Below are 23409 nucleotides of genomic sequence, written 5' to 3'. Positions count from 1 at the left end.
GGGATCTGGAGGAAGAGGGGACCATGGAAATAATTAGCATTTCTATCCTTCTTTTTCCTGAAAATGGTGGTTCTCTTGTTCCCACATCTCTGAAATGTCCCTTCAATAAAGGAGTCCCTTTCTCCACAGCAAACAAGCTGTATGATTTGGAAACCATTTCATCCTGCCTGAGTGCCGTAACTCTTTGGGAGCCCAAGATGAAGTTTCCCTGTGTCCCACCCGTGCCAGGCTCCCTGTCCCTGTGCTCAAGGGGCACACCAGGAGCTGAGCTCTGATTCCTTCTCAATACCTGGGAATCAGAACTCACAAAAAACACCACAGCAGGACTCTGTTGGCAGTGTGTGCAAGCCAATTTGCTGCTTGCCTTATGCACTTTACTCCCCTGTCTGTGGTTGTTTGTGCCCTCTCTGCTGTTTCAGGTTTCACTGCTGCTTTGGGTTGGTTCTTCTGCCCTCCATGGTGTTGACTTTATTGTGGAAAAATGTAGGGAGGCTCTCAGAGAAGCAATTATTTTGTGTACTGGCTTTAGGCTCCTCATGTTTTGCTGCCTCCTTATCTTTATGTTTCCCAAGGAGTCTTACAGATATTTCTTTATGTGTATGTTTAAATGCATGCAGACCCATATATATGTATATATATTTATGTATATACACATATGGTGGGCCAAAGAAAACATTGTTGAAACACTGCAGTGTCCCTGAAAATGAGTGTGTATTCCCTTCAAGTGTTTATTGAGAGTGGGTTTCATATATATTTGCAGGAATTTTACCAATGGCAGCAGTGTAGAAGTGCTGAACACAGTCACCATGCAGCACTGAAGGTGTCTAGAACTCAATTCAGCCATGGATATTTTGGATATTTCATGGCTCTGAGGCAGCCAGACTCCACTCCTCCTCAGCCTTTTACCTCCCTGTGAAGAGGTGACAAGGTTGAAATGAGAATACTCTCTGTATTGTTTTGTTGAAACAAACTGAATGTTGAAATTTGTTGAAGCTATGAAAGACCTCTGGGACATCTTGCCTTTGAGGAGGTGGTTATTGTTCATTTTGCTGAGGTTTCTGTCCCAGAAGGAAGAGACAGAAGGACCTTTGTGGTGGGAAGGACCACAAAGGGTGGTGGAAGTACCTTTGCTGGGGAATGGCAGAGAAGTTGATGCTGGGGTGAACCTGCTGTTGTTCTAAAACAAGCACACACAGCTGGTGTACCTGCTGTCCCTGTTGTTCATTTTACTGAATGAACAGTAAAGTATTTCCTCTTTGGCTGATGAAAGCTGCTACTGATACCTTACCCATGGGTAACAGAGAGCCACTGAAAGCAGCACTTCCCAAGAGAATGGAGCCTTGCTGGCAGCACTCAGTCAGCTCAGGGGAAACCCCTGTGCCATGGTGCTGTGCTGTTGTTCCCTGTGCCATGGTGTGCTGGCCCCTGTGCCATGGTGCTGTGCTGCTGACCCTGTGCCATGGTGCTGTGCTGCTGTTCCCTGTGCCATGGTGCTGTGCTGCTGGCCCTGTGCCATGGTGTGCTGGCCCCTGTGCCATGGTGCTGTGCTGCTGGCCCCGTGCCATGGTGTGCTGGCCCCTGTGCCATGGTGCTGTGCTGCTGGCCCTGTGCCATGGTGTGCTGGCCCCTGTGCCATGGTGTGCTGGCCCCTGTGCCATGGTGCTGTGCTGCTGGCCCTGTGCCATGGTGTGCTGGCCCCTGTGCCATGGTGCTTTGCTGCTGACCCTGTGCCATGGTGCTGTGCTGCTGACCCTGTGCCATGGTGCTTTGCTGCTGACCCTGTGCCATGGTGCTGTGCTGCTGGTCCCTGTGCCATGGTGCTGTGCTGCTGGCCCCTCGAGCTGTCCCTGCTCCCTGGGGATGCTCCCTGGCCATGGGCACGGCTGTGGAGGAACCCATGGCACCCAGCCAGCTGGGGGCAGGTGGGCACACTGCCCAGCACCATCCCAGGGCTGTGTGCCCTGCATGGAGGGTGAGAGATGCCTCCTGCTCAGACGTGCCTCCTCCCAGAGCTGCGGGTTGGAGCGCTGCCCGCCCCGGCTCAGGGCAGGAGAGCTGTCTGCAGCCTGGGTGAGGCCTCTGATGTGCCTGCCAGGAGCTGCATACACACACAGCAGCTGGATGGAAGGTGAAAGGTGTGTAAAATCCCCCCTGAGGCACCAGGATTGAAGCACTGAAACCAAAAGCTTATGGAAGCACTTAAGGCTCCATCTGGGGTATCCATATTTCCCTGCAGAAGCAGTGGGAGCTGAGATCATAGGCTCTGACTCTACTGGTTTCATTTTGGAGCAGCTGTGTGGTTTTGGAGCAAATTTCCTAATTGTGCTCACTCTCTGTGCACTCCATGGGTTGGCAGTGCAGTTTTTTACATGCAAACTGGGTTCATTTTGGGGAAAGCAGATCAGGATCTCTGCCTGAGCTTGCACCAGACATTCTCCAGCTGTGGAGGAGGATGTGGTGAATGAAAGCAGCAGCTGCTCCTCCAGGCTTGGTCTAGGGGCTGGTGCAGGAGATCCAGCCTAGCTGGAAGGACCATCCTCGAGCAGTCCACGTGGTAGGAGCTTCAAAACCAACAGCTTCAGCCAACTGATCTCCTCTGCCACACACAATTCTTTGCTCATGTAGGCACTGCCCTTGGGCTTGTGTGACCTTGAGGCCTTGGTGAGCAGTGGCCTTAAGTGGCTGTTGAAATTTGGCTCTCCGGGGACCAGAGGTCATCTCCCTTGTGTCCCACACCTACAGCTGCAGCATGGCCTGTGCTGAAGTGTTTGCAGGCTTTGCTCTGCCAGGGTGAGGGTCAAGTATTCTCCCTTTGTGGTGGGGTCAGCATGGGCCATCAGAACACTGGCTGCTGTTTTACACAGTAGGTGCTTGAGAGAATGGCCAGAAGAGTTTTCTTCCTCCACTTCTTCTTGCTGAGACCATCAGAACAGATGCTGGATATTCCCTGGGGTCCCTGTGATCTTGAAAATAATTGCAGCCATCCTGGGACACCTTGGGAAGGCCTCTACTGCCTTCTGCAGCTGTAAAAGCACCTCTGCAGGAGCAGATCAGGGTGTGGGAGGCACTGGGCTGGCAGCTGGGGGTGTTTTGGGTGTTTTGCTGGTTGGGGCTGGTTGTGCTGCACTGGGCTGAGCAGCCTGACCAGGAGATGCTGTGGGCCGGGGAATCCCCCCAGGAGCACTTCCAAGCTCCCCACCTTCAGGGTCTGTGCCTCAGCTGCCCCTGAGCTGGGTGGGGCAGCAGAGGCAGGTGAGTGCTCAGAGCAGTGCCAGTTTCCCTGCAGCTGTTGGAGGCACAGCTGGAAGGAAAAGCAGCTCTTTTCAGGCTCAGTGCCAAGGTTTCCCACTTCTCCTTGTCAAGCTGGGCTATCATCTCAACCCACACTCTTCCTGCATGAATCCCTGGTGCCTGGAGTGGCCAGGCACCACCTCCAGCAGGAAGGGACAGAGCCTGCTACTCTGATAGGGACAACATCCCCTCCCAGCCAATTGATAAGGGACCAGGATGGGAAAAAAACCTCTCATGAAAGCAACAGAGTCACTCCTCAAAGCCACAAACTAATCTTCCCCAGCACAGCTTGGTGCTCTCATGTTACCTTTGTGTTTGCTGCTGGAGGATAAGCAATGCCTGGTCTGGGGGTGTATGCCCCTCATGGGTGGGTGAGTTCAGACAGGGCTGAGTGAGCTGGGCACTCTGGGCCAGGCAGGGACACCTGGGTGTCAGTGCCACTGCCAACACAAGGGCAGAATGGCAGGAGAGCTGCTCCTGGTGTCCCATGCCTGTGGGGAATGTGCCTTGGAGAAGGCTGGGAGCAGTGGGGAGGCTGGGCCAGGCACTGCCTGCCCCAGGGGAAAGGCTCCAGTGGTTTGCAAGGAGGGACAGGGAAGGGGCAAGTGCTGGAGTTGGGAGGACAGTGGAGAGGTGATTCATATGGCAGTTGGTTGCAGAGGTGCTTTCCAAGTCCTGCCTCATCTCTCAGATCTGTGTAATTCCTGGCATCTTGCTGGTGCTTTTCATCTAGAGATCTCTGAGATGAATACAGTCATCACCCCCAAGCAGGAGGCTGGAAAAATTTAGGTGCAAAGCAGGTGGAGGTGAGAGCTGGGACTGAAACAAGAGCAGCTGCCCCACCCTGTGCTGCTGAGACTGTGTTTGCTCTGGAGAACCAGGAGGCCACTGACACCACTGACACCAGGGCTGGGCTGAGGTCAGCTGTGGAAAGTGCTCTCTGCTCCTGGGTTCTCATGGTCAAGACAGCAACAAGCCCTGGCTCCTGCAGAGGTTTTCTCACAGGTGTGTTCAGGAGGGCAGTGCCAAACCATGGGAGGTGCCAGGAGCCACTGGTCTCCTTCAGCCCAGAGTATTTTGACAGCACTATGTCTGATTTGGAAAACCTGTCTGTGCAGGCATTGCTTTTGTCATGTTCAGTGACCAGACTGCTCTTCTATCACACCTATCAAAAGAACATCTCAGCACTTGTGAGGAGTACATGAGGTGATGTGATTGCTATCCCATGTGGATTGCTTGTTCTCACAGCACTGGGAGGAGCTCATATTTTAAAGTTTCATTTTCCAAAGTGCTTTGCTTTGTACTTTAATACCCATGTAGGCTAAGAGGGGTAGGGCAGGGGTCAGAGACGTTTGGGGTTATGTGGTTGCTCCTGAGTGGTTTCTTCCCACAGCCCAGAGGGACCCAGGAAAGTCCCAGCTTCCACACAGGGATGCTCTGCCTTTGTTTTGGAGCTGCTCTGTCCCAAGGAGCTCAGCCATGGCTCCCCTGCCTCACTGCAGCATCCTGGCTGACATTTGCTTTTCTCAGTTTTGTGTAAGAGAAACAGCTTGAGCAGGGGGAGATGGTGCAAACACGGGAAGGTGCTTCTGGGGCTGCCAATTAGCCACTTCCAGGTTATGCCAGTTGGAGTGAGAAATTGTCCTACATCAGACTCCTGCTCTGTGAAGGATGAAGAGGAGGCTGGGCAGGGACAGAGGCAGAGAAGACAGGGTTTGGAAGAACTCCTAGTAAAGGAAGGGCCAGCTTGCAGTGGTTTCTCTTACCCCAGCAAATCATTCCCTGCTAAGCAGCTTTCCAACAGCCACTAAAGCTTCTGTGCTGCCATTTCCCCTTGCCTCCTTGGGGACACTGGAGAGGAGACATCATTCCTATTTCTCCTCAGTGGCATTTTGCACAGCAGAATGGACAGTCCTTCAGCACTGAAGAAGAGCCCCTTGAGCTGTTTACAGAGGACCCAAACACTGTCTCATCTGTGGCAGCAGATGTGGGTTGACTGAAGAAGTCCATTTGCTTGGTGGTGTTAGCCATGTAAAACTCGATGTAAACATTCTAATATACTTATTGATTCCAAATATGTGGTAGGATTTATGCAATTTCTGCTACCTAGTGCAGGAGCCATAGGAGAGTCTTGGAGCAAAATGTTCCCAGGCTCTGGTAGGTCCATGGTGATGCCTCAAGCCATGTTCTCACCAGGACTTTGACTAGAGATTAAATATCTCAGGAGTGCAGAACAGATCCAGGGTTGGCTCCAGCTTCTGCTGCATTATTCATGAGTATGTGAAAGCTCTGAAAAATGTGACAGACTTTGGGTTAGGTCCTGAACACAGCATTGCTTCTCATTAGATGAAATGTGAGCATGTCCCTGTAAGGCAGGAATGCACTGGCTGGAAGCTGTGGGATAATGGCATTTACCAAGGGAAAGTGAAGTCTTTGGTGTTCTGCTGATGCTGGGTTTGTTTTCACTCTCCTCCCAAGAGGAGATCACTTCTGCCAGTGACCTGCAGCACTCACAGCCATGGCAGCAAGGTTCAGAGCAGTTTGAAAACATTTCTGCATGGGGTTTCACAAGACTGCTTGCTTGGCAGAGCAGAGGATCAGGAGCCCCTCCAGACCCTGAGAGGTCACCCTGGCAGCACAGTCTCCTTTCTGCCAAAGTGGGCGCTCAACAAAGAGTCAAGTGAAGATACAGCTGGTGTTCCCTTTTTCTGCACTGTTCAGCCCCCTCAGGCAGTGATATGCTCAGCACCACTCCTCAATCCCTAAAGCATCTTGGCCTTGTCTCTGAGGGTGGCTGTGGGACCATCAGGCTGGGAGGAGGAGGAAGAGAAAAGACAGGGGGGCTCAGAGGCCCCATGAGTTCTGTGTGTCCAGGAAAAGACAGCATGGCAAGCCCCCAGTTTCTCTTACATGCTGATGGAGCTCTGTACTTCCATAGTGGGAAAGGCTCTGGTCCTGTTTTCTGAGAAATAAATGAGAGTTTTCCTCTGGGTTTCCATGAGAGCAAGTCTGGCAGTAAAGTTTATATAAAGAGGACTCTTGTGCATGTGGCTGTTTTGTCCACCTACAAAATAAAAATCAGTAATTGCTTTGCACTGAAGGCATGTGAGGGTCCTGAGGCTCAGGTCCAGCCTTCCCCATATCCCTGTGTACACAGCAACTGATCTCTGCTTTTTAATTTTCCAACCACAAATAAATGCCTGGAACAGCACTTTGGCAGGGGACAAAACCCAGGTCTGGGGAGATGTGATGCATCCAGCAAACACGTCTGTCTGGCCATGCCTGAGCCCAGGAATCTGGTCTGGGTGCTTGTGTTGTCTGTTTTCAGCCTGCACATGAGGTGTCTGTGCCTCCAAACCCTGTCTGTGCATTGGGAATGCTGGTCTGGGTGCTGAGGGTTCCATCCCTGGGCTGTGCTGTGGCACCTCTGACAGCCCAGACTCAGCCACTGCTGCAGATGTGAGAGCAGCAGAGCTGGGCTGGATAAAGTACTGGCTGGATAAAGGACAAGGAGATCATATAAAAATTCCCCTTGGTTTGAAATGAAGGCAATGAAAAATAAGTGGCTTGTACTGAAAGTGTTACTGGAGATTGTTGGCCAAGTATTGCAGTCTCACTTTCCTATTTTTAAAACTCTCTCACCAGCTGTGATGTGACCCTTCCTTCCACACCCACAACAGAAAAAAAAAGCCCCTACTGATTAGAAACAGGAAATAATAAAACTCACTAACCACGAAGTATTTTCAAAGACACAAAATAAACAAGCAGAGATAGTGGGAAATAGGTATTTCCCGCTGATCTCTTTTCAGAACAGCAACCATAGCTAATAATTACAGTCACTGGGGATTTACAACTTTTAGAGGGAATGTATGTTTTTAAGATGATGCTGTCAAACTGTAGTAAAATATGTTAATCACAATCTCTCCCAATAAGGTGGCCAGGAGTGCCCTGAGAGACACTGTTGACATCCTCTAGAGGTAAAAGAGCACTTCAGGCTCGGGCTGGGGTGGGGAGCTGCTCCCCTTGCTGGTCTCACTGGTGTGGTTCCTCTGGTGGGTGCAGCTCTCATGGGATAGGATTTTTACCTAAACTCAGCAGTATGTGTGACAGTAAACTGGGAAGATCTTTAATGTCTTTTTATCTGCCAGGCTTTTGCAGTTTTCTTTGCCTGATTGATTTTTCTGTGTGGTTTGCACCCTTCCTCCTCTGGACCTTTGCAGTGGGATGATGATGATGATGGTAATGATGATGATGATATAGTGTAATTTTCACATTGGTGATCACTCTAAAGGGCCCCATCATTTTCAGGCAGGGGGTGGAAACTGAGGTTGAGGTTTCTGCAATTCTTGATCTGTGCAATTCTGTGTCTTACCTTTTCCTCCTTGCAGCCAGGTGTAGGTCAGGTGTTTCTCCTACCACCCTCATGCCTAATGGCTCTTGGAGAGGACTGGATAAAAGGGAAAGCTTCACAGAAAAAGATGCTGAACCCGGAGGTGCTGCTTTTCACTGCTTCTGCTCCTCATCAAATGGGTCTCGCTGCATAATGAGTCCCTCTGAGCTGCGGGGCCATTCATTAGTATGCGCCCTGTTTGTTTAAGAGCTCCCTGCTCTTTTATTTCTGCTGTGAGCAACTTCTAACTGCCTTTGAGATGAAAAACGGGCACCAAGCGTTGCCAGCGAGCAAGAGGATTTGTCCCAGTCTCCTCGGTCCACTTCGCAGGGAATTTTACCTTTTACCCTCGAGATGATCTTTGTGCTTCAGTTTTAAGTAAAAGATGAAGCATCGATCCAGGCTGATAAACACATCTCCCTATTTCCTTCATAATTTTAAAGTGTTCCTATGATCCAGGCAATGCTTTCCTACAAAGCATCAGGGGAAAACCCCAAAGCAGCTCTTCCAACTGCATGGAGGAAAAACTGTTTGTGAAAGAAGCAAACAAAAGCAGATGCTCAGACACTCTTTATTCAGAGCACATGGGACAAGGCTGGGAGAAATGTCAGTCGTTATCTTCAAAAGGTTTATTTAGAACTTTTAGTTATGGAAACAAACAAACAAAAAATCCCTAAATATAGCTATATGTAACATATATGTACACACACATGTACTCACAAGCTTAAGAGCAATGTCAGGATTTCTGTGTGACTGGGAACAGCACAGCCAGAGTGAGCAACCCAGAGAGCATTTCTAAACAGCCTAAAAAGTCCAGACCAAGTTTGTCCCTTTTCCTCTCTCTCTTTTTTTTTTTTTTTCCTCCTAATCATTGCAGCCTTTTTACAGGAACTCAACGCTGGAATCTCCTACACTGCACAGGGATGATAATAAAAATTAAAAGCAGAAGACGCTTGCCCTTTTATCCAACAAAAAGATTCAATGGCTTATGAGAGATCTGAAGGTAAAATTGACGCCAGAGAGGGTCATTGCTTGTTGTCTTGTATTTTTATTAATAGAAAGTTAATTATTTTAGAATGTAAGACAAGTAAACTATATAATTATTATACACTAAAGAACGTGAGAGGATTCTATACAATAATTTAGATGTATTAAATAAATAAAAAAATAATAGCAGCCTTCTACAATGCAGGCTACACATAGGTTTACTTCGGCTTGAAGTACCCAGGTCTTTAGTACACCTACAGGAACAGATTTGCTCCACAAGTGTTTTATAGAAACATATCTATAAGATACATACGTGAGAGTGTCTAAGGTTAGGACAAAAATCGAGAACACACTTTACCACGGTCTCCACATATCTAATGACCCCATTCTGGGGTTGTTATGGGAAAAATTCGGCTGCAGAACCTGTCTGGGAGGTGCAGCCTCAACCTGGTTGAAAACGGCCAGCGAGGGCAGCTGGAAGGAATTTTTGGAAGCTTGCTTGTTCTCCGCGGGGCAGAGGCGCTCCTGTGACGGGTTTGTGCCTCGAGCGCTGCCCTTGGGGCTCAGGGCACTTTTCTGAGTCAGGAGAGGCTGCAGGGACGGGCTCAGAGACCTCAGCGCCGCTTTGCAGGTGTCTTCGCCGGACCTGGGCAGGGATTTGAGCAGGTGGTTGAGGAGGCGCGCCCCGAGGGTCTTGTCCATCCACTCGCAGGTGAGCAGCAGGTTGTGCACCTCGTGCATGCACTGGATATAGCCGGTGCTGTACCTCTGCTGGGCTTCCAGCCCCACCTTGGAGTCAGCTGCACAGGGGGACAGGACACAAAGGGCAGCTGGAGAGGGGCGGCCGTGACCGCGCCGCTCGCTGCTGGAGCCCTGGGCTGTAGAGCGGCTTTGTTTGCGGGGGAAGGTGAGCGGGGTGTGAGTCCCCGCCGCCGAGGGAAAACTGCGCCGAACAGCAGAAATGGGCTCTGGAAGGGAGGAACACCTCCCGCGGATGAAGCGGTGCCCAGCTCCATCTCCCCATCTAGCGGAGAAAGCCAAACCCCGGCTGCAGCCTGGGCCTGGCCGGCTGGAAAGAGCCTGGTGCCGGGCTGCCAGCGCATGAAACCTGCTGGCACCGGGTGAGGGACCGGGAGCGGGGTGAGGGACCGGGAACGGGGTGAGGGACCGGGAACGGATTGGGAACGGGGCAAGGGTCAGGGTGCTGGGTAAGGGACCAAGCACAAGGTAAGGGACAGGAAACAGGATAAGGGACTGGGAACAGGGTAAGGGATTGGGAACAGGGTAAGGGATTGAGAACAGGGTAAGGGATTTGGAACAGGGTAAGGGACGGGGTAAGGGACAGGGAGTAGGGTAAGGGACAGGGTGCTGGGTAAGGGACTGGGAGAAGGGAGCAGGGTAAGTAAGGGATTGGGAATGGGGTAAGGGATTGGGAACAGAGTAAGGGATTTGGAACAGCGTAAGGAACAGGGTGCTGGGTAAGGGACAGGGCACAGGGTCAGGGACTGGGAACAGGGTAAGGGACAGGGAGCAGGGTAAGTAAGGGATTGGGAATGGGGTAAGGGATTGAGAACAGGGTAAGTGACCAGGAATAGGGTAAGGGACTGGGCACTCACCCATCATCTTGCTGCTCTGGATGTTCTGGAGGTGCTTCACTGTCATTTCCAGGATGTCTGCTTTTTCCAGTTTAGACTGCTGATAAGGAAAGAGCGCAGCACTCAGAGGCAAAGAAGAATTTGCACCATGCCCAGTTTCTCTAAAGATGAGGCATTTCCCTTCCTCCCCCAATTCTATTTCCCACCAGCAAAAGGACAAAAAGCAGCATAAAATGAGCACTTACATCCAAGTGAAATGCACCCACAACAGTCTCCTTCAGCTGGTCTAAGCAGTTATTAATCCTTTCCCTTCGCTTCCGCTCAATGAGGGGTTTCCTTAACTGGCAAAGAAAAGGAGCAGGAAAAATTGCATTGATATTTTCATTTCCTCTCCCTGCTGCAGTTCAGCAAGGCCAGAGACCCCTCTCCCCTGTGTGAAGCCAGTGCAGAGTGACACAGTGCTCAGTAGGGACCAGATGTGGATGGAGTGTGTGCCAGCTCCAGCCATGGCCTGTCCCTGAGCTGGCATCACCTCTCCCTTCTCTCACTTCCAATCATTTCAAACAGAGAAACTCATTTCACACGATCAAAACAGAGAGAAGGCATAGAAAGGAAGCAGAAAAACACCCGCATGATTTAAATTCAGAGAAAACATCTTTCTAATAGGAGGAAAAGCATTGTCCCCTTTCTGTGTCCTGGAAGCAGTGGCCTGGCACCCCTCATTCACATGCCCAGGGACACTTACCTTCCTCTCCTCCTTGGTGCTGGCGACCTTGTGCGTGCCGGTGGTGGCCGCGGCCGTCATCCTGCTCCGGCAGGATGGGATGGGATGGGATGGAATAGGATGGAAAGGGTTGGGAAGGGAAGGAGGCACTCGGGCAGTGTTTAGCTCCCCTTCCAGACAGGCTCTTTGCTGCTCCGCTGCTCCTCCTCGGCTGTATTTATAACCCCAAATTAGCATCTGAAAGGCAACTTTCCTTGGCGGGACTTCTTTTCCCACACGAGGGGTCGAGCCCGGAGGTTTGTGGCCATCAATCAAAGCTGACAGGTCACTGCTTCTTTTCAATGACCACGCCGGCCCCCCCAAACGGCGACAGATGTCCAGCCTCTGTCGCTGGGCTCTGGAGGGATCTTTTGTTCGGGAAGAAGGGAAGGAAAATGGGCGCGCTCGCAGCAGCTTGCTCGGCTCCCCGTTCAATTTGCACAGATTCCCAGGGAGGGACACAATAGCCGGGAAGCGGTTGAATTACACCTGGGAAAATGCCTTCTACTCATCTTTTTCTCCTCTATCTCCTTGAAGTGATGGCTATTTTTACCTGCTAACCTGACCCCAGTCGTTTCACATCATTGTAATAGCCTCTTAATTTAATAATGGAGTACTTCAGCTTGGAGTTCCTGCTCCCAGGGATTATTATTACAAGGAAACGATGATCGATTAAAAACTGTCGACAGCAGACACCCGAAGGAAGGTTGTTTCCATCACAGAAATCCTCTAGGGAAAACACGGGAACGTTATTTACCTCCTGGGAACCTGAATTATCTGTTGAACCTGGGTGGATGTAGGAAATATGTAACTCTTCTAGTTTTTGGCCGCTCTGCAGAATTTAATATTAAATTTACAGGGTATTGAAGATACAAACAAACCCAGAGGTGAGATAGTCCTGTGGGAGCTTTACTTCTCTGGTTTTTCAACCCCTGTGCTGCAAGGCTTGGGTGGCTTTGTGAGGAAGGATGATTGTCTGTTTGCTCCTCTGGGATGCTGGTGCAGGAGAAGCCTTTTGAGGAGGCTTGGTGTGGGGGGAGAGCACACTTTTATACCTCCTCACTGCCTGGCTTGGGGGAGAGCATGAAGGTGTTTTTCCTAACCTTGCATTTGCTTTCTGAAGCTGCTTTGCTAATGAGCCGGATTTGGCAGTGTACTGTTGAGTCCTTGTGGATTGGTGTCGAATGTGTCACCTTACTGAAGTTAAGAGGAAGCAGCTGCAGCAGTTCAGAAGCACTGCAAGCCCTCCCAATGCATTGATGGGATTTCCCATCTCCCAGGAAAAATAAATATTTTTATTCAAATAAATAAAAACTAATAGCAGCATTCTACAATGCAGGCTACACATAGGTTTACTTTGGCTTGAAGTACCCAGGTCCCTAGCACACCTATAGGAACAGATTTGCCCCACAAGTGTTTTAAGGAAACATTTCTATAAGATAGGGAGTCCCCATGGCTGCAGAACCCTCTGCCCCTCCAGCTCTGGGTGGGGACATACCCCAGTGACAGCAGCGAGGACATGATGTTGTTCCTTGCTCAAGCACCGTGTGGGTGTGAGTGTGTTTGCTTGTGTGTCAATGCAAACATACCTGCAGCACGCCCTGCTGCCTGGGCTCATCCCCAAAACATGTCCCCAGCCATGGCATCTGGCAGGCAGAGGCTGTTTGTAGTCACATGCAGAGCTGGGGTGCAGGTACTTGTTTTTGTAAGTGCCCTACTTGGGATGAGCCTGGGGTGTTGTTGTGCTGGGAGGGGAAGGTTAATAACTTACCCTTTGTGCCCGGTGAAGGGGTGGGATTCTTATCTCAGGTGTGCTGTCTTTAGATACAAAAAGGAGATCCCACCTCCCTGTGCAGGAGGGTCTCACATCAGCCAGCCCAGGCTCCTCACCAGCAAAGACTCCTTTGGTTTCCCAAGCTTTTTCCAGTGGAAGGAAATGGATTGCTGGTATTTATAAATTGTGTTGGTGAGGCCACATGATTTCAGCAGCTGGGCCTGGAGGAGGCAGTGGCTGGGCTGGGGCAGGGGGCACAGAACACACTCTATGTTCTCTGCCCAGGCTGGCAGTGCTTGCCCATCTCCCTCCACCTTGTGCAGAGAGCAGCACCTTCCCTAGGCACCCAGGGCAGCAGGGGGAAGCTGAGATCACCTCAGCTCCTGGCCCAGCTGAGCATGGCAGGGGTGTCAGCGAATTCAGAATCACCCAAAATCTCTGAAGAGCGTGTCCTGTACCTGTCGGCACTGCTGCAGAGAGCAGCCTGTGCCCCCTGGGTTGGTGGCCCCGCAGGCTGGCCAGTCCCCGGGACCACCAGGAAAGATCTCTCAGGTGTCTGCGATGGCAGCACCTCCTTACTCACCCTCTCTCCCTTCCTTGGCCTCCACTCGTGGCTCTGCCTCACCCTCCCTCCTGCTCCCTTTGTCCTGCAAGCTGTCCCTGGCTCCGGGGCTGTTCCACGGGACACGATGCGAGCTGGTGACAAAGGAGACACCCGTGGTGGCCCCGGGTGCCCGTCCCTAGCCCGTGCCCAGCCCACGCCGGGCTTCCGAGCCCCTTCCTTGGCTCGCCCGCGGGCATCTGCTGCGGGTGATCTCATTTCAAGGTTCATTTGTAAGACAGCGCCGCAGTGAAAAAGAAGAGCAGCTTTGGCTGTAAACAGTTATTTTACACCTCTCAGTCACGGCAAAAGCCTTTATTTCGGAGGCGGGGGGCGCGGGCGGGAGAGCTGCCCTGGCTTTGGGCAAGGCTGACATCTGTGCCGGGGATTGTAGGGACCCAGCAGCCCCATGCAAATGAGCATTACAGGAGCTTTCTGCGAATTCCCGCTTTCCTTTCGCGTTGCCGCTGCCAGGTTTCACTGAAAAGGGGATTCTCCTTTGTAAACAAAGCCTCCCTTTTTTCCCGGGCTTTCGGGAAAAAAAAAAAAAAAAAAAAAAAAAAAAAAAAAAAAAAAAAAAAAAAAAAAAAAAAAGGGAAAGAGAGAGGGGTGAGTGCTGCTTGGAGTTTTCTTTTTTTTTTTTTTTTTTTTTTTTTGCTATTTGTCTACATTTCACACCCCGGAGAAAGAAAACAACTTTTAACATCTGTTCCTGCAGTATTTAAGATGGAAAGAAAGGCTGTTGTAAAGGGGGGAAAGTGTGGCAGATGTTGGCAGGTTCCCTCCGGCGCAGATGTCTTTTGCTCCCAAGAAAACTTTCTTTGGGCTGCGGCGGCCGGGGCTGCTCTGTGCCTCGGGACACGCGACTGCCGAGCGGGCGGGGGACGTGGGAAAGCGCCGCCGAACAAAGGCGCTTATTCAAACAAACCTGAGAGCCGTGAACAATCTAATCACCAGCAGAGAAATGGTCAGCAGCCCCCGGCCCCGCCAGCCAGGGCTTCGGGGCAGCCGGTGGCCGCGGGACGAGGGAATTTGACCGGGCTGCGAGCGGGAGTGTCCCTTCCTTGCCCTCTGCCTGCTCCCTCTGGGGCATCCAGCACGGTGCTGTGGCCAGGGACCGTCCTTCCTGAGATGCTGAGGGAGTTTGGCTGCTCCGCAGCCCTGGCTGTCCCACTAGCAGCAGAGGGGATGGAGGGCAGGTACCTGCCGGGCACCTGGGCAGGGCTGTCTCACACCTGGACAGCAGCACCAGAGCAGGGACTGTGGGACAGCAGGGGTATCTTTGATTAGGTTTTCAAAAAAGAGCTTTTGCCATGAAAATCATCATCATCATCATCATCATCGTCTTCCAATCCTATTGATTATGACTAGTTGAAATAGCCTTGTGAAACAGACTTTGATAGGAAGAGAAAGTTTATTTTAATTACAGCAAAAATTTTCAGAGAACCTTTCATTCCCCTTCTTTCTGGCTGACAAAATAAATTAAAATAAGATTTTGCCATAGAAGATGGTGATGTTTCTGTTTAGGCACCTCATAGGAAACAAGTGAGAAGGCCAGAGAAAAAGAAGCTGAGCCAAGAGAATTCACATAAGAAAGTAATTAATTCCAGTTTGATGTTAAAGCTGAGGAGCTCTGTGATTGTTCCTCTAATTCTTGCAATTTTTGGCCTGCTTCATCTCTGCCTTAGTCCATTTTCTCTGGGCTCTGGGCAGGGCAGAGCTGCCATATGCCAGGACAGCTCTTCCTCTTCTCTGCTCAGGGCTGGAGGGGAAAGCCACGTGAATTGAGCTGTGTTGCTTCTTTGGAGGCCAAGCTTGGGGGCAAAGAGCCCAAACCTCTATTGGGGGTGTCAGCTGTGTTTGTCCTGACAGCACAGCCTTTCCTGCCTAGCATTTGGGAAGCAGGAGGCGTTTCAGCTGGGCTGAGGAGCTCCAGGCTGCAGGAAGAGTGCTGCACATCACAGACACCTGTGCACCTGCCCTGGCTGGTCCCTCCTGCAGCTTGTGGTGATATGGTGGACACCAACTCAGAACCTGACAGCACTAACAGGGAGGCTTGTGCAGTACTGAGGCAGCCCCAGCCCAGCCTTGGCCCTGGCTGGTTAATGAATGGCCTCGTTAAGGCAGCTCAGCCTTTTGCAGAGATGGGTTTGCTGTGGCAGAGTGGGAGGAGAGCTGAGCAGGTGTTCCTGAGCACTGCTCAGTGCAGTGAGCAGTGGGTCACAGAAGGACTACTTGATCCCCCTTGTTTTCCAGGCTGGAGGTTGTCCAGGCTGGATTTGTCCCCAGTTTAGAGACTGCCTGTCCCTGGTGTGGGGTGTGTCTGCTGGCTGGCTGTGGGGCTGGGGGCGCCTGGTCCCAGCAGTACCATGAGGCTCTCAGAGGGAGGGAAAGGGGTCCTGCTCTGGGGGTCCTGCCTGTGCATCACTCCCAGGTATCTGTGGGTTGGCTGGGGCTGGTTTTATGACAGCAGCTCGGCTTTCACCATGTGGTGTGGGCTTTGGGAAGTGAGGAGCCAGACTGTAGGTCTGGCACTGGGCAGGGTAAGGTGGGGACAGTGGCTGCTGCCAGCACGGGCACTGGGCTGGCCCTGATGGGCACCCTCTGCACCCTGTGCTCCCTGCCTCGGGTCAGGCCTGCCTTGCCATGAACAAACACTCTCCAAGGAGAGGCTGTTTTACAGGGCTTCACTCACTCTGAATAAAGAGGGTTTTGTCCAGCTTTTTCAGAAGGTCAAGCCTGAGGTTTTAAAATGAGGAGTAAAGCTCTCCTTCAAAACATTTAAATGTGGATGTTTCTCAGTAGCTGTAACCCCCAACAGGCTGTGCTGAAGCCCTGCCTCACCAGGGCTGTTCTGCTGCTGGCATATTCCATCGGGAGGAATGTGAGGAGCAGCAGGACGTGCCAGCGCGGTGACTGGACGCGCTGGGTCCGGAGGGTACGGGCGGTGCCTCGGCAGGCAGGCAGGCAGGCTGCTCCCGGCACTCAGGCACCTCAGCCCAGCCTCCAGAGATTACTCACTGCAGGATGGCCTGGGGCAGCAGGGCTGATCTCCAGACTGGCCTCAGCTCAGGATGTCAGACCTGCCATGGCCCATCTCAGCAGCGTTTGCAGGAGGAACACAGCAGTGTCCTGCATCCCACCCAGGACAGTGCTGGAAATCAGTCAGAAAAGCAAAGGATGGTTTGTCTGTCCTTGGGGTGTGGGGAAGAGAATTTTCAGTGATTTGCTGAGAGCACATCCACCACCCATGATGGGACTTGGGTGCAAGAGCACCATCAGAGCTTGCAGTGAGGGAAGCCATGGCTATGCTGGGGAAGGCTGCCCCACACACCCTTTGTGTTGGAATCCTTGAGGATGGAGTGACACAGCACGTACCAGGTCACTGTTTTTGGCAGAGAGCTGGGAGGTGATGGGGTTTGTGGCTGGGTGGGCGAGTGAGGAAGAGGCACAGGGCATCTGGCAGATGAGTTTGGTATCTGTGGTGAGTGGTGGCCTATCAAAGCCTCTGAATTCACCATGGTGTGGGCAGGGGAAGAGTGCAGTTGGGAGTTCACCTGCTCTTCCTGCTACAGGTGGAGAGAGAGGTCATATATGGCATTGGACAGTGCTACATGAAGTATTTTCATCACAGAGAAATCCAAGCTCCAAAAGTAGCACTGAACATCTGGAAATTCTGTTGACATCTCCAAATCCACCTCCTTTGCTGAGTGCATCAAACCTCTCTGGCCCAAGCTCAGCCTCCTGGGTACCAGCTGGCTCTACCATCTTTGGGAGTGAACTCCTGGGATAGGAAATAATTACAAGGCTGGTACCAGCTGAGTAATTCTCAGCTTTTCTTTCACACACCCCCATCCAGCCTTCGTGTTAAGGATCAGCTGATGCTCTTGCCATTGCTCAAGCTGTCTCCTGCCTGGCAGGTTAGCAGCGCTCCAGGCCCCACAGGAAATCTTATCTGTTGCTTCTCAGCCAGAATGCTTAAAACACAGCTCCTGGGCCAAAAGTGACTTATAGGAAGCAGAAAATCTGATAAGCTGTGTGGGTGGTGGCAGGCTGTGAGGGTTAGCCCCTTGCCTGTGCTGAAGAGGTGGTACAAGGGAGAAGAGCCAAGCTTTATGAGAAGAGCATGGGGAACTTTGAGGGACCATTCAAGGAGAAAACTTGAACTTTCTTTATGCAGCATTCCTTGAGTTATTTCATTCAGGAGAGCAGTGCTGGGTGTTCTCACACTTTGTGTGTGTGTGAGATGTTACCAGATGTCACCTGATAACAAGCCTGATCTGTAATGGAGCAAGTGCTTGGTTTATTCAGTGAGCTTCACTTTCCCAGCAGCGTGGATGGCTGAGTCCTCACACGTTGGAACCCTGGGCTCAGCACCCTGTGCCCCAGCCCTGCACATCCCACATTGCAGCCCCTGCACTTCCCACACTGCTGTTTCTTCTTAGCTTCTTGGTTCTTGAGGCTGCAGAGTGATGTGGATTAAGACTCATCTTGGTGAGAAAAATATCTCTTCTGTGAGTTATCTCTTCTGTGAGTAAACGTGGCTTTTGTGCCAGCCTGGCCACACGCCAACGCTTGCTTTTTACGTGTGCTGTCACCACATCCTGAGCCCCTGACACAGAGCAGCTTGTCAGCAGGAATGGGGCCACCAGGCCAGCCATGGGCCACACTCTGCAGGGAAAGTGACCTGAGTGCCCTGCACACCCACGGGAGCACTGCCCTTCCCAGCAGCATTCCCGACCTGCTGCCCCTTTCTGGTGCTGCAGGGCTGCTATTGCTGCACCTGAGGAATTGGGGGAACTCCCACTTGGATATTTGGCACTTTGTGCTTTTGTCTTGGCACAGCCTGGCTGCTGCTGTGACAGTGGAAAACAGGAGGGTTTAGGAGGGGAAGGCATGAGCTGCAGGGTCTCTGGTCTGTGTGAGCCAAGTCTGTCCTGGACTGTGTATGAAATCTCATGGTGTTTTCTAAGATCTTTTTTAATCTGTATTTTTGTAACTAATTTTTTACCAATTAAAGCAAAAGGTTTTATACAATTTTGTTTGCGTTTATGAATACTTTAACTCTCCTCTTCAATTTCTTTACTTTTTCCCCCGCTTTTCAAGTATATCTGGGAGATTGTCCTTTATTACAGGGATGAGCATTTCTTATTCCTGTGGAGGAAGCAAAAGGTGTAGGAAGTCCTGCTGGCTCTTGGGGTATAGCCACTTTGGGATAGGAAAACCATGGCCCTGACAAGAGGAAGAGCAACCAGGAACTGTGAGAAGGTGGGTCTTGCTCCATGGGCTGGTCTGGGAAGGAGAAAAGCAGAGTTTGCACTTGTTTTGGCTTCTCCCTAATGAGGCCATGTAAAATAATAACAAAAACCCCACTGCCACAACTCTTTTATTCTTGCTTGTTTATTTTTAACATTAGGAGCTTTGCCCTGGGTTTGCTCTGACAAAAACCAAAAGAGGCCATGAGACGCATGAGCTCCCTGAGGAGTTTTCCAGAAGAATACTTGTGATCAGCTGGGTATCTTGTTGTGTTTCAAATATAATGTTCATCCCCTCTCCCCATTCCAGGTGTCTCTGTACATACATGTGCAGACAGTGATGCCCTCTCACACCTGCACACAGACAGTTTTCAGAAGATTCAATTTTGTAGCCCTTTTCCAAAGCAGTGCCTGACTCTGAAGGTTGGGACAGCAGGAGTCCTCTCCTTATTGGGAGCCAGGGGTCCCATCAGGAGAAGGAGGAGAGGTGCAGAAAAGCTTTAGAGAATCTCAGGAAAGGTCATGTATGTATCTGCTGTTGTCAAGTGATGTGACAAGGGCTCCTGTGCTAGCTGAGCCTGAATCCAGCTGAAGAGCAGTGCTAAGCCCATGCCTATCAAAGGTTTCTTCTGTAAGAGCAAATTAATTAGTTTCTGCAAAGCCCTTTGAGGGGGTAAGGGGGTAAGCAAGTGCACAGCAGCATTATCCAGAGGCTGTGAGCTTCAGAGTTTAACAGGCACTACTCAAATATTAACCCAGTTAGCCACCTTGTCATTTCTTTAAAGTGTAAAGAAACAGGGAAAGCATCTAAAAAATATAACCCAACAGTCATTTTCAGCAGTGTTCACAGCCTTGTGTCTTTCTGCATGATTTGGGATTCTTAGTGTATTTGCTTCCAGTTTTGTTGAACTAATGGCCGTATTTGACTGGGTTTTTTGTGTATGGTGGGGTGGTTTTTTTTTTTTTTGTTTTGTTTGGTGGTTTTGTTTGTTTTTGTTTTGTTTTGTTTTAGCTTAGGAAATACTTTCCATAGCAGTGCTGTTTCTTGGGGTGACTTCTGTTGCTTCCTTTCATGTTTGCCATGCTGATGGAAACCTGTCTTTGGCTTTAGTAGTAGATCCTCCCTGGAATGGATGCTGTGCTTTACAGATAACTCCCAATTGCTCCACAGTAATAAAAAGTTTATTAAAATTACTTGCTCTCCAGGAAAGGAACCTGCAACAGATTTTTTTCTATGATTTTTCAGCTAATTTTCTATTTTCTGAGAATGTTTACATGTCAACCCTTAGCTCTTGTTGTTTGCTATAATATTTTAAAAATGTGTTCTAATTCTGAAATGGAACCTTGAAAGAGAAATCATGGGATCTCCATGAGAAAAAAACCAAAGCACCTCCTTACTGATATGAAAGACAATTACATTTAATTGTGTTTTCTACCATAAGCAGGATTTTGGGGGTGTGAGTCTGCTCATTATGTATTAAATTGAATGAACTGAAAGGTAAAAAACTACTCACCCACAGAAGTTTCTTTAAGAAAAGCTTTAGGAGTCTGCAGTGAATGTCTCCAGGCAGTAATGGGTGAAACGCGGTTTCAGGAACTGTCACAGGCACTTGTGAAACCTGGTGATTAAATTCAGCCACTGCATCTTGGTTCAAAGTCCAAAAAAGACTCAGGATTCTTCTTCTGTCGAACTTTAAACAGAAGAAGTTTATCATAACTGAGTTGTCCCTACTTCTAGTATTTCCTCCCCGAAGCACCTTGTCAGGAACCAGGAACAGAGCTCTGCTCTGTGAATCACAGCAGCCCAAGCCCAGTTCAAACATTCACTGGGTGTTGGTTCTGCTCTCCCCTTCTCGTGTGTTTCTCCAGACAATGGCAATACACCCAGAGTATCTTCTGAGATGATCTGTGGCAGATGGCCATGGGGGTGGCAGATGGCCATGGGGGTGGCAGAGCCCCTCCATCCCACGGCGTGGGTGACACAGCCGCAGCACAGGGGTATTTCAGGGCTCCCTGCCCTGCTCCTACCACAGTCTGAGCTCTGTAAAACCAGGGATCCTGCAGGGAGCTGTCAGCTGTGACACCACCAGTGACACCTTGGGCTGGGGGCAGTGGAACCCAAAAGGGTGGGGGGATGCTGGGTGGGACAGGACAGGCACTTGGGGTGTGCTGCCACAACAGGAGGGTGAGGAGGAGAGGAAGCACCCACGAAGGGAAAGGGATGTGTGTCCCACGGAAGGGAGAGAAAGTGGGTAATGGTCACAGGGCTGCTGGAGAGCTGAGGGCAGTTGTGGAGAGCTGAGGGCAGCCATAGAGAACTGAGGGCAGCCATGGAGAGCTGAGGGCAGTCGTGGAGAGCTGAGGGCAGCCATAGAGAACTGAGGGCAGCCATGGAGAGCTGAGGGCAGCCATGGCCATAGAGAGCTGAGGGCAGCCATGGCCATGGGGAGCTGAGGGCAGCCATGGCCATGGAGAGCTGAGGACAGCCATGGCCATAGAGAGCTGAGGGCAGCCATGGCCATGGGGAGCTGAGGGCAGCCATGGAGAGCTGAGGGCAGCCATGGGGAGCTGAGGGCAGCCATGGAGAGCTGAGGACAGCCATGGCCATGGGGAGCTGCCATGTCATTTCAGGAGGGAACGGCCGCCCTGTGTGAGAGAAGGGCTGAAGAGAGGAAAAGGGTGAAGCAGAATGTAGCTGCTTGAAGGAGGATGAATTTCACAGAATGCCATTTTTCTTTTTCCCCAGTTTTGCTATTTTTCAGTGTGGGATGGTGATGGAGGAGTTGGAGTTCAGCTGTAGGGCTCCCTGGGCCTCCCACTGGCAGCAGAATGCCCCAGGATCCCATTCAGCTCTGTCCTTCCCAAGAAAGCACCTGCATGCTTGCCTTTCTAAATACCCTTTTTTTTTCCACCAGTGAAGTAACTTGGATTTTTAAAATGTTTACTCACTTCCTAATTTGCAAGGATTAATTAATTCACAATGGATCTCTCAGTCATGGCTGTGAATTAGAGAATCATTAGTGTGCTAAGAGCTCTCTCACATGCTGTATTTAATCCCTGCTTCTAGGAGCTTAGAAAAATCATGCTCAGGGATTTCTCTGCACTGTGCAGGGATGGCGAATGCACTGAACCCATTTCTTGCATGATCTCTTTCCCATTTGTAAAGCAGTAGTGTCTATTCTCCAGGATCTGATATTGAATCCCTTTAACAGTGCTTGCCTTTAGCTCCTTCTCCTCTCTTCTCACTACCATGATTATTATCGTTTAAACTCAAATGGTTTTAGCCTAAGTATGGGTAACAAATTGAACTCAGATGTACACACCCTTTCCATGATGGCTTTGAAACCATCTATTCCCAGCTCATGAGTGGGATATATGAACTGCCAAAATTTTGCTGAGCACACACTGTGGGTCCAGGTGACCATTGAGGTCCCATCACCTCACACAGGCACCAGGACCCCTCCTGCTTCAGATCCAATGCTGCTGCATGAGAATATTGAGAAGCCCAACCCAAAACTTCCTCAGCTGTGAGATGAGGAACTGCAGCAAAGAGATGTGGAGACATGTAATCAAATGATGCTGAAGATAGAAGGTGTCAGCTCACAAGGAGCTCATGGATATTTTGGGAAAGCAGGTCCCACATGGCTGCATGTTGGTACTGCATCAGACCTCCTGGGGTAAGGTTGCACCTTGTGGCTTGTAAGAAATTCATGACTTGTACCATTAAAAATGTATTTTCTACTTGAAATGTATTATAGTGCATTAATGGACAGTATCAACTTGATCTATGCTGGCAGAGGTGTGGGCTTTTCTCCAGCCAGGCTAATTTGCATTTGCCACAGTGGCAATAATAGATAAGTATTACATACAGGGACAGAAAACCAGTGTGGAGTCTTTCCATGCCATGTTGGGGACTGCAGAAAACCTCCAGGCTGTAAATCACCAGCACCTGATGCATCAGGGCAATCAGCCCATGTCCAAGGCACAGTGAAGTTCCAACCCCACGCTGAAGCCCTGAGGGTCACAGCATGGAAAAGAAGTTTTGTGACACTACAGAGGGTGTAAAGGATCTGCAGAAGGGCAGGGCAGAGGGGGGTGAAAATTATGAAAAGAACAGTAAGTGCAAGTAACAACTGAATAAATACCAATAAATAAAATTTAAATAATAATTACAAAAACTGTTAACTGCTAATAAAAAATAAAGAGGTTGCACCTGGAGTTCTGCATGCAGTTTTGGGCTCCTCACTTCAAAAAGGACATTGAGGTGCTGGAGTGTATCCAGTGAAGGAAACTAAGGCTTGTGAGAGGTTTAGAAAACTTGTCTTATGAGGAGTGGCTGAGAGAGCCAGGGTTGTTTAGTCTCCAGGAGCTCAGGAGGGACCTCCTTGCTCTGTACAACTCCCTGGCAGGAGGGTGTAGCAGAGATAGGGACAGTCTCTTCTGCCCTGTCTGCAGTGAGAGGAACAGAGGAAATGGCTGAGGCGGGAGAAAGAATCAGATTAAATATTAGAAACGTATTTTTCCCTGTTCGGGTGGTCAGGCATCATAACACATTTCCAGGGAGGTGGTGGAGACCCACCCTAGAGGTGCTCAACAGGCACATAGACCTGGAGCTGGGTGATGGAGGCTGAGTGATGTGGTTTAGTGGCTTAGGGGTACAGTGACAGTGGGTGGATGGCTGGACCGGATGATTTGAAAGGTCTCTTCCAACCTTGGTGACTCCATGACTCCAATAACGACAGAAAGCACCGCG

General features: G+C 50.4%; 1 protein-coding gene and 1 long non-coding RNA gene across 3 annotated transcripts; one reads left to right on the top strand and one right to left on the bottom strand.

Moving 5' to 3' along the window:
- The first annotated feature begins 3130 nt into the window (after positions 1-3130).
- Positions 3131-8329, top strand: LOC306806706. Its single transcript, XR_013775534.1, has 2 exons — positions 3131-3252; positions 7680-8329. It is a non-coding gene; the product is annotated as an uncharacterized lncRNA (long non-coding RNA).
- On the bottom strand, positions 8291-11953 carry LOC306806705 (transcription cofactor HES-6-like). 2 transcript variants are annotated; one of them, XM_079315688.1, is made up of 4 exons: positions 11009-11953; positions 10509-10604; positions 10285-10360; positions 8291-9468 (listed from the first exon to the last, which is right to left on the bottom strand). In XM_079315688.1, the coding sequence occupies exons 1-4, from the start codon at positions 11222-11224 to the stop codon at positions 9023-9025; spliced, it is 834 nt and encodes a 277-aa protein (XP_079171814.1). In that variant the 5' UTR covers positions 11225-11953; the 3' UTR covers positions 8291-9022. The 2 variants fall into 2 exon arrangements, with proteins under 2 accessions (XP_079171814.1, XP_079171813.1); XM_079315687.1 differs by having other exon boundaries at positions 8461-9468; positions 10285-10363.
- Positions 11954-23409: the final 11456 nt, after the last annotated feature.

The sequence above is a fragment of the Erithacus rubecula genome (assembly GCF_903797595.1).
Source record: "Erithacus rubecula genome assembly, chromosome: 11".
In the NCBI taxonomy this organism is placed as follows: Eukaryota; Metazoa; Chordata; class Aves; order Passeriformes; family Muscicapidae; genus Erithacus; species Erithacus rubecula.
Note: the sequence above shows the minus strand (reverse complement) of the source record. Positions and strands in the feature narration are given on the sequence as shown.

Excerpts from the sequence above, each read along its gene's own strand:
- LOC306806705 (XM_079315687.1), bottom strand. The coding sequence starts at position 11,224 with ATGCTAATTTGGGGTTATAAATACAGCCGAGGAGGAGCAGCGGAGCAG. Across the intron at positions 10,605-11,008 it reads GCACCAAGGAGGAGAGGAAG|TTAAGGAAACCCCTCATTGA; the intron begins GTAAGTGTCCCT and ends TTTCTTTGCCAG. Across the intron at positions 9,469-10,284 it reads CCAGAGCAGCAAGATGATGG|CTGACTCCAAGGTGGGGCTG; the intron begins GTGAGTGCCCAG and ends CCCCCTGTGCAG.